At 60.4% G+C, this 9406-nt stretch overlaps 1 protein-coding gene across 1 annotated transcript; it reads left to right on the plus strand.

Annotated features, from left to right (window-relative positions):
* Positions 1–213: 213 nt before the first annotated feature.
* LOC111151576 (T-box 2) lies at positions 214–9148 on the plus strand. Its single transcript, XM_022509650.1, has 7 exons — positions 214–608; positions 1726–1993; positions 2958–3104; positions 4296–4372; positions 4471–4634; positions 5103–5740; positions 7901–9148. The coding sequence occupies exons 1-7, from the start codon at positions 214–216 to the stop codon at positions 8351–8353; spliced, it is 2142 nt and encodes a 713-aa protein (XP_022365358.1). The 3' UTR covers positions 8354–9148.
* The last annotated feature ends 258 nt before the right edge of the window (positions 9149–9406 follow it).

Below are 9406 nucleotides of genomic sequence, written 5' to 3' on the forward strand. Positions count from 1 at the left end.
GGGCCAGCCCAGCCCAGCCCCGCGCAGAGCCCCCGCCACCCCCGCGCCTAGAGCCCCGCGCCCCTCGCCGTGCGCCGGACGGGGAGCCGGGAGGAGCCGCCGCCGCGCCTGCCACCCGGGTCGCCCTTCCTCCGCGCGCGCTGCCGCCCGGGCCGGGGGTCCGAGCCGCGCGCCCCCGGCCCCGGCCCCTGGGCGCCTGGGCCGGATGTCCCGATGAGAGAGCCGGCGCTGGCGGCCAGCGCCATGGCTTACCACCCGTTCCACGCGCCACGGCCGGCCGACTTCCCCATGTCCGCCTTCCTGGCGGCGGCGCAGCCCTCCTTCTTCCCGGCGCTCGCACTGCCGCCCGGCGCGCTGGCCAAGCCGCTGCCCGACCCGGGCCTGGCGGGGGCGGCGGCGGCGGCGGCCGCGGCGGCGGCGGCGGCCGAGGCGGGGCTGCACGTCTCGGCGCTCGGCCCGCACCCGCCCGCCGCGCATCTGCGCTCGCTTAAGAGCCTGGAGCCCGAGGACGAGGTGGAGGACGACCCCAAGGTGACGCTGGAGGCCAAGGAGCTGTGGGACCAGTTCCACAAGCTGGGCACCGAGATGGTCATCACCAAGTCCGGGAGGTAGGGCGGCTGGCTGGCCGGCGGGCATGCAAGCGGGAGGGCAGGCTGGGGACCCGACAGCACCCACCGGCGCCGACCCGGCCGCTCGCGGTTCCCGGCTCCGGCCGGGCACCCCGCTTAGCTCCCACAGACAACCTAGCTGACTTGTCTCATTTAGCACTAAGCGAATTTTTAAAAACTAAAACACCAAAGTTACCCGAATGAAACAAAACGAAAACACGCTCCTAAATAATAGTCCCAACCTTTCTGAGTCTCAAAGCCGAGGAGGCCCCGCGGCTCGGCCCGGGCGGGTCTCCGAGATCTCGGCTGCGGCTCCTCAGCCCTGCCGCTTGGCTCTCTTGCCTCCGGGTCTGGCTCTCGGAACTCTGAGGAGATGCAGCATCTCCCGGACCGTCCTCTGACCCGGGAACCCAGAATGAAACTCACACCATGCTAGGCCTAGGCTGGCCAGCGGACTCCAGCCCGCCATTCCGTTCTGGCAGTAAGCCCCAAGTGGGCCCAGCTGCAGCCTGACCTGGGCTGGGAGCCTTGTCCAGGCCCGAGGAGTGAGAAGCCCCCTACTCACACACTGCTCCAGCCTTAAACACTGAAGAAAATCACAGTCCCCAGTCCCTCCACCGTTCTACTCAGCCATCAAGAATCCAGGCCTCAGGTTCACCCTCTTCCCCCGAAATGCAAGGTTCTTGTTGGGCTGTAACCCAGTTCCCCAAGCAAACATTTTCTGGTTTTAATTTTGGGAGTTTCAGTCCCAGTGGGCATATCCCCCGAGTGAATTTGGGGGAGATTCAAAAGAAGCAGGTGTATTTCTAGGGGGCCTGGGTTTTCTGGACATTGACTTTCATCTCAGATGAGGGAGAAAGACAGTCACCAAACCTGAGGATGTGAGGATAGGGCCCATTGGAAACCATATAATAAGAAAGGGTTTGACCAGCGGAAATGGGCTCCCCCAGGAATAACAACCACAGGTGGCGTCTCCCAGGCAGTCGTATGAGGGCAGAGGAGCGACAACAGGGAAACCCAGATGGGGAAGCTCCTGGCAGTAGTGTATGCCTGGAGAGTGGGGTCCTCAGACATAAAACCGGGTTCCACGGAGTCTTCCCCTTTCCCTTTCTCGCAGGCGGATGTTTCCTCCCTTCAAGGTGCGAGTCAGCGGCCTGGACAAGAAGGCCAAGTACATCCTGCTGATGGACATTGTGGCCGCTGATGATTGCCGGTATAAGTTCCATAATTCACGCTGGATGGTGGCGGGCAAGGCCGACCCAGAGATGCCCAAACGCATGTACATCCACCCGGACAGCCCAGCCACGGGAGAGCAGTGGATGGCCAAGCCTGTGGCCTTTCACAAGCTGAAACTGACCAACAACATCTCCGACAAGCATGGCTTCGTGAGTGCTGGGCAGGCGCAGGGAAGGGGGTCGGACACTGCATCCGGCTCCGCAGGGGGTGGGGGCAAGAGAGCAGGCAGCGGGGATTCCCCAGAGGGGAGCGCTGGCCGAACCCTCAGAGTGCCCCTGCTCGGGTCACTGCCCTGTGGCCCATGCTGGCTGAGCCTGGGCCCAGAGGGCTTCGCTCTGCAGGCCTGGGGAATGAAGGGGTTGTGGGGCGGCAAGCTTCAGGCTGCTCACAATCTCGGCTGGGGTCCGGCCTTCCAAAGCTCTTCCTAGAGCCCAGTTGGAGGGAGGTGTGACCGGGACTCATTTGTGCAGGCTCTGGTCTTTAACTGCTGAGTTTGGAAGTCCTGTCCCCGACCTCAGCTTTTCTTCACCCTTCCCCTTGACCCATGTCCCCATTTCCCCCCCAAACTAGGAGATTCAAAAGTTAAACCAGCCACCTTCACATCCTAAGACTCCTTTCCCTCCTCCTACAGGCAGATGCCCCACCAGGAGGAGGGAGTTTGGGAGTTCTCTCCGTTTCTTCCTGAGCCAGGCCCCGCAGTGAATGGGAGGGGGGAGTTGGGGCAAAAGGGACTGCCCATTGTTGAGCCCCTGGAAGGTCCAAATCTTCTGTCCGTGGAGTTACTAGGGGCTTAGCAATGAGCCCAGGAAGAGAGGTTAAGAGTGGAGTTTTATTGGGTTTTTATTTTGTTTTATTTGTTTTCAACTGGGATAATTTTTTTAAGTGGAGAGAGAAAGAAACTGCAATAAAGAAAACTGAGGGGAAAAAATAGAAGAAAAAGAAATATAGGCAAGAAAAAGAGCAGAGAACACAGGAGAATATCGCCAAGGAGGGGGTGGAGGAGGCAGACGAAGAAAGAGACAGAGAGACTTGGAAAGAGGTGGGGTTTCCAGGGAGTAGAAATGCTGGGGCCAAAGGCTGGGGGCTGTCGACTGACCCGCACCCTCCCCACAGACGATCCTGAACTCCATGCACAAGTACCAACCCCGCTTCCACATCGTGAGAGCGAACGACATCCTGAAGCTGCCCTACAGCACCTTCCGCACCTACGTGTTCCCCGAGACCGACTTCATCGCGGTCACTGCCTACCAGAACGACAAGGTGCGCTGCGTGGGCAGTGGGCCCAGTCCCTGCACCAACACTCCCTTACACCTGCAGGCTCCAAATCTTCACCCATTCCCCCGCTGAGCCCCCAGGACCCACCCTGCACCCTCACAGCTCCCTCCCCTGCACCAAGCCTTGCACTGTAAGCGCAGCACCCACTGAAATCCCCCAGGCTCCCTCCCAATTCCGTGACAGGTACACACAGGCTCCTCCAGCGCGGGAACAGCTGGGCTCTCGTTGGGGTGGGGATGTTTACTTAGCAATTAGCAGAGACCCTGGACTGCGCTGACATTTTTACATTTTATTCGTTTATTTCTTGGCTCAGAGATGGGGATTTAAATGAAGAGAGGAAGCCAGAGGCAATCTGCCCTGGCTTTTCGGAGGCTGGGGAACCAGCGATAGGAACCTAGCGCCCAGAGGGCGGGACAGGTGACACAGGTTCCTAAAGTCCTCCTCCCCCATCTGTCCAGGCCCTGAACCCCTTGGGAAGTGTTTAGAGACTTTTCCTTTAAGTTAAAGGGGTTTTTCTTCTTGCTGCCTTTCTACACTCTCTCTCTAGAGGGGCAGAGAAGCACTCCCTCTGGGCCTGTGCCCAGGTGTACCCCTCTCCGGAGAGTGTCCAAGTGCTCAACCGGTCATTCTTTTTGTCTTTGTGAAACGATGTGTACGCGGGTAGGCGGGCAACCTTTTGGGCGCCTTGGGTAGGTGTGGAGGTGTGTGGATTCGTTTGGTTCCGTGGCACGTGTTTGTTTTGTCTGTGTGTACTTGCGTGTGCGCGAGCCCGTGAGTGTGATTTGCGCCTGTGGCTTGGACCAGCATGTGCTCTGCTGTCCCTGTCCGCGCCTGCTCCTACGCGGGGTTTGTTTAACCTGAGTGACCGAGCGAGCCCGGGTGCATGCTTAGGCAGATCCCGACTCTGCGCACAGCTCTGGGCTTGTGTGTGCAAGATAAGAGAATATGCTTCGAATGAAGTTTTTAGAGGAGGAGAGACTCTGTGGCTTCCCGCGAGGCCCGCCAGCCGGCCTCACCTCGCCTTCCGTCTGGGAGCGTCCTGTCTCAGGCGGGCGGGGACCAGGTGGACCTTCGCCGGGCTCTCCTCCGCGCCGGCAGCCTCTGACCTCGGGGTGCCCCAGGTCAGGCTGGAGGAGCCGCTTCCTGACCTGACGCCGCCTCCTCGGTCCCCCGCAGATCACGCAGCTGAAGATCGACAACAACCCGTTCGCCAAGGGCTTCCGCGACACCGGGAATGGGCGGCGGGAGAAAAGGTGAGGGGCGAGCCGGGCGGCACTGGGGAGGGTGCCTGAGCGAGCAGGCCGCGGGGTGGTGCGCGCTCCTCTGACCCGCTCCCTCCGCTCATCCCCAGGAAGCAGCTGACGCTGCCGTCCCTGCGCCTGTACGAGGAACACTGCAAGCCCGAGCGCGACGGCGCGGAGTCGGACGCCTCGTCTTGCGACCCCGCCCCCGCGCGGGAACAGCCACCCTCCCCGGGGTCAGCGCCTAGCCCCCTGCGCCAGCATCGGACCCGAGGTGAGGGTCGAGTGGTCGGACTGGGGGTGGAGGAAGGGCGGAGGGGAGGGCCTCCTCCGGGGGCCCGGCTGGCTCTTTGCTGAGCCTCGGGTAACCGGGTAACCGTACGGCCTGGGGGAAGCGTCAGCACCGTGTCTGGGTTGGGGCACCCGACCCAGGCCTTCCCTGGGAGGGTGGTCCCCGATAGCTAGAAGAACTGGCTGGACTCCGAGCCAGGCCCCGGGCGCTGTGTGACTCTAGGAGTGAGTTTCCTTTACATGGCTGTTTCTCCAGCAGTAAATACGGGGCCTTAAATTAGGTGACCTGCAACTGCCCCCTGCCCGAGGAGGAGCTAGAAGCTCCTGGGACGCGGCTTCCCTGAGAGCGGGCCTTTCCCAGTCTCTCCGACCCGGCCCAGACGCCGGGGAAGGCCTCGCGGGTGTGTCTTCCCGGGGCTCCTGTGACCTCGCGCGTCCTCTCTTCCCGCAGCCGAGGAGAAGTCGTGTGCCGCGGACAGCGACCCAGAGCCGGAGAGGCTGAGCGAGGAGCGCGCGGGGCCAGCGCTAGGCCGCAGCCCGGCCCTGGACAGCGGCAGCCCCTCTCGCTTGACCGAACCTGAGCGCACCCGGGAGCGGCGCAGCCCCGAGAGGGGCAAGGAGCCGGCCGAGAGCGGCGGGGACGGCCCGTTTGGCCTGCGGAGCCTGGAGAAGGAGCGCGCCGAAGCGAGGCGGAAGGACGACGGGCGCAAGGAGGCGGGCGAGGGCAAGGAGCCGGGCCTGGCGCCGCTGGTGGTGCAGACGGACAGTGCGTCCCCCCTGGGCGCCGGACACCTGCCGGGCCTGGCTTTCTCTGGCCATCTGCACGGGCAGCAGTTCTTCGGGCCGCTGGGGGCCGGCCAGCCGCTCTTCTTGCACCCGGGACAGTTCGCCATGGGCCCCGGAGCCTTCTCCGCCATGGGCATGGGTCACCTGCTGGCCTCGGTGGCGGGCGGCGGCGGCAGTGGTGGAGGAGGCGGGCCAGGGACCGCCACGGGGTTGGACGCCGGCGGGCTGGGTCCCGCGGCCAGCGCGGCAAACAGCGCCGCGCCCTTCCCTTTCCACCTCTCCCAGCACATGCTGGCATCTCAGGTAAGGCCTGTGATGGGGAGGGAGAAGGAGTGAGGGCGTGAGGGTGCCATGGGCGCTCTGAGTTCCCAGCTGGCAACGACTCTGTCCTGGGGAAACCCAACAGACACTCTCCAGGATGCCTAGATTCAGGGGAGACTAAGACTGTAGGTCTAGGGTCTGGTCAGGGCACTGTTTCTTACTTGTTTCTGACTCTCGACGAATCCCTGACCCTCTTTGGGGTTCCTTCCCTATGCCTCAAGCACAGAGTGGAACCCATTAGACTCTTCCTCTGACAGACTAGATTTGCTTCTGGCTTTGGGAAGGCCGCTTTACTGGCCTCAGGACACTTCTCTTGGAGGCAAAATCTCTTGGCTCACTGTCAGTCCCTGAAAGGCTATGATGCCTGGAAAAAGGGAGTAGAAAATTTTGCAATATTTTCTGAACAACTGACGGCCACAAAGACCCACCTCTCAGATGCCTCTGGCTCCTTTCAAGCCCTCTAGGAAGTCCTCTGACCTGACAAAGGACAGGGCTCTTCCTTCCCCCTACCTTGGGTCTCCCAACTCCTTCAGCCACATATCTCAGGAAAGAGGGGTTCAGTTCCCCAGGTCCAGGCTGAAATTCTGAGCTCCCAGGGGAGACTCTGAAACTGGCCAGCAGCAAAATGCGGAGATCCCATGGGGAGAGCGGCCTCTTTGGTTGTTTGGGTGGAATATTCCCTGTGGAAAGATTTGGAATCTCTACATTCATTTTCTTCCCTCTGAGGTTTCTGGCAAATTGAACCCTTGAGATCTTATCTTAAGGGAAGGAAAATAGGAGTTCAGGTCTGAGAAGACTCCTTTGGTTCTGAAGCAAATATTTTTAAGGGAGGGGGAAGGGGTTTCTGAAATGGGTTTTTTAACAGAGCTCAGTGTCAGAGATGTGTGGAGTGAGTGAAGCACTCACATGTGTGTGTGGCTCTGAGATGGCAAGGAAGCCTCAGGAAAATGGAACGTAGGGCCTGGAGGTTTAACCTGCATTCTTGATTCTGTGTATGTGAATGCCTCCTCCCCAGCATGGGCGTCCGAGAGGTCGTGCGGAAGTCAGGCCTTCCAGATACAGCCTGGGCCACAGGTGCAGGGCCAGGTGGAGAATACCCAGCACTCAGGAGGCTTCATGCTAGTGGTTAAGTTCCTGAGCCAGGGTAGCCTGCCCTTGGCCCTCAGGTAGAGCCAATTTTGGGGAGATCTGAAGCCTCCCTCCTTCCTCCCCACCTGAGATGCCAGGACTGAATGCCCAGTAGAATTGACCTTCTCAGGAAGGATATTTGCTCATTCCTGACTAAGCTACTTCTTTCCTTCTCCCTGCCTGAGCCAGGCCTGAGGCTCCCTGGAAGCCCAGGGCAATCAGCTCCCTGCACTCCTCCCCATACCTCCATACTCCGGGGAGGGAGCCATTATCTCAAAGGTCAGCTAATCCAAAAGTCAGGCCTTATGGACTCAGATGGGTGTTTGTCTGGGGTTTCCTGGCTACTGTGCTCTCCACAGGCAGACTTTGCATTCCTTCCTCAGCTGCCACTGAGGAGCCGCCAGGAGTTCTCTGTAGAATATCCAGGCCAGTTTATAAACGGATTGGCATCTAAGCTCTTCTCCTGGCCCAGGCAGGAGATCCCTGGGCAGGCAGGCAGGTAAAAGGAGAATTTATAGGGCTCCTCCCCTCTCCTGCCTGTGCTTCCTCAGTCCTTTGGGGGCACCTCCAGAAAGAAGGGCTGGGGAAGACAGTATTCTAAGTGAGCAGAACTTCCCAAGACAGCCAGATCTGCCTGCTGCCACCTGGCTCTCTGCCTGCCCAGTTTCCTGCCTCCAGGCCTTTGCCCATGCTAGTGCAGCCACCTGGCGTGTCTTTCCCTCACTCTTACTGTAATACCTGGCCCAGAGCTTGATGGCGCCAGACCTCTGCATCATACTCAGAAGTGAGCGCCCTTCTAACTGGGGTTGGCCGCAGCACACCAGCTCATGCCTACCTGTGCTGCTTGGGGTTCGGGTTCTGGGAGCTCTGGGCTTATATTCCTAGAAACGTAGGGCAGGGATGGCTGGTGGTAGCACCACCCCCAGCACCCAGCTTACCCTCGGAACACCTCTGGCAGGATGCCTAACCCTTGTCTTGTTCTGTTTTTTTTTTGTTTTGTTTTGTTTTTTTCAGGGAATCCCAATGCCCACTTTCGGAGGCCTCTTCCCCTACCCCTACACGTACATGGCAGCTGCTGCGGCCGCGGCCTCCGCTTTGCCCGCCACCAGTGCTGCGGCCGCAGCTGCCGCCGCCGCAGGCTCCCTGTCCAGGAGCCACTTTCTGGGCAGTGCCCGGCCCCGCCTGCGTTTCAGCCCCTACCAGATCCCGGTAACTATCCCGCCTAGCGCCAGCCTCCTCACCACTGGGCTGGTAGCGGAGGGCTCCAAGGCTGCAGGCGGCAACAGCCGGGAGCCCAGCCCTCTGCCGGAGCTAGCTCTCCGCAAGGTTGGGGCCCCTTCCCGGGGTGCCCTGTCACCCAGCGGCTCAGCCAAAGAGGCGGCCAGTGAACTGCAGAGCATCCAGAGACTGGTGAGTGGGCTGGAGAGCCAGCGAGCCCTCTCCCCCGGCAGGGAGTCGCCCAAGTGAGGGGGCTGCCCAGCTGCTCCGCTGCCACGCAGACCTCCCGGGCTGCCTGCCCCTGCTGCTTGGGACATGTACAGCACAGAATGGGTATTTATTTAAATAAAGGAGCAAAAGCAGGCTGCAGCAGCCGGAATAGAGGCCCGACCAGCCATCCGGGGCCTGGGACATTTCCCTGGGCCTCACAAGGAATCCGGCTGCCGGGAACACAGTCGCTTAGGAACCACTGGTCACGGTCCAGATCTGCTCCAGTGTCAAGGTGGTATTGGCCAGGGGCCCCTCTGGGTCCTCCAGCGCTGTGGGGAGGTCTCGTCCTCCCGCCCATCTGTCTCTTCCAGAGCCAGAAGGTGCAGGAGTCAGGGATGGGAGCCTGGGAGAGAAGCCCAGAGCCCCTAGTCTTGGGCCTGGACCACTTGAGAATCTGCAGTGAGGGATGCTGGGCTCAGTGAAGACTGAAGTCAGTGTAGACTTGAGCTGGGAGGGACCTGTTCTTTTAGTCCTCCCACTTCTTCCCCCTCAAAAGACAGGCGCCCCTCCCACCCCTGGATCAGCGGAGGGAGTGGCACTTCGGCCTTGAGTCTCCAGGGGGGGGAAAAAAAGATATTTATGAAATAAATGGTAATTTGTGTAAATAAGCTTTAAGGTTCCCAGAATATGCAAATTGGTATTAATTTATTCAAAGGTGTACATTGCTGTGTACATAATATCTAGAGATTAATTCATAGCATTTAAATTTTCTTTTCATTTTACATGAGCATCTATATTGTACAGGGCTGGTTGGGGGCGGGGGGTCCTTGGCTGCGGGAGAAGTCCCGACCCCCGGAGGAACTCCCACCCGCCAGCCCCTCGGCTCCCCACCCCCACGCCCGGGCTTTGCTCGCCCGGCCCGCGGGCTCCACCTCAGGTTTTCACTTTTCGCTACGGAGCGAGACGAAAAGACAAAAACGCGAGAAAACAATAAAACGCTGCAATGCGAAGTGAACGGCGCTGTGCGCTCTGTGGGCCGCGTGGGGCAGGGGGCGCAGCGAGCGCGTAGGGAGGGGCTGGAGGCGGGGACAA

The sequence above is a fragment of the Enhydra lutris genome, unplaced genomic scaffold (genome assembly GCF_002288905.1).
Source record: "Enhydra lutris kenyoni isolate GAN:26980312 unplaced genomic scaffold, ASM228890v2 scaffoldscaffold26, whole genome shotgun sequence".
Lineage (NCBI taxonomy): Eukaryota > Metazoa > Chordata > Mammalia > Carnivora > Mustelidae > Enhydra > Enhydra lutris.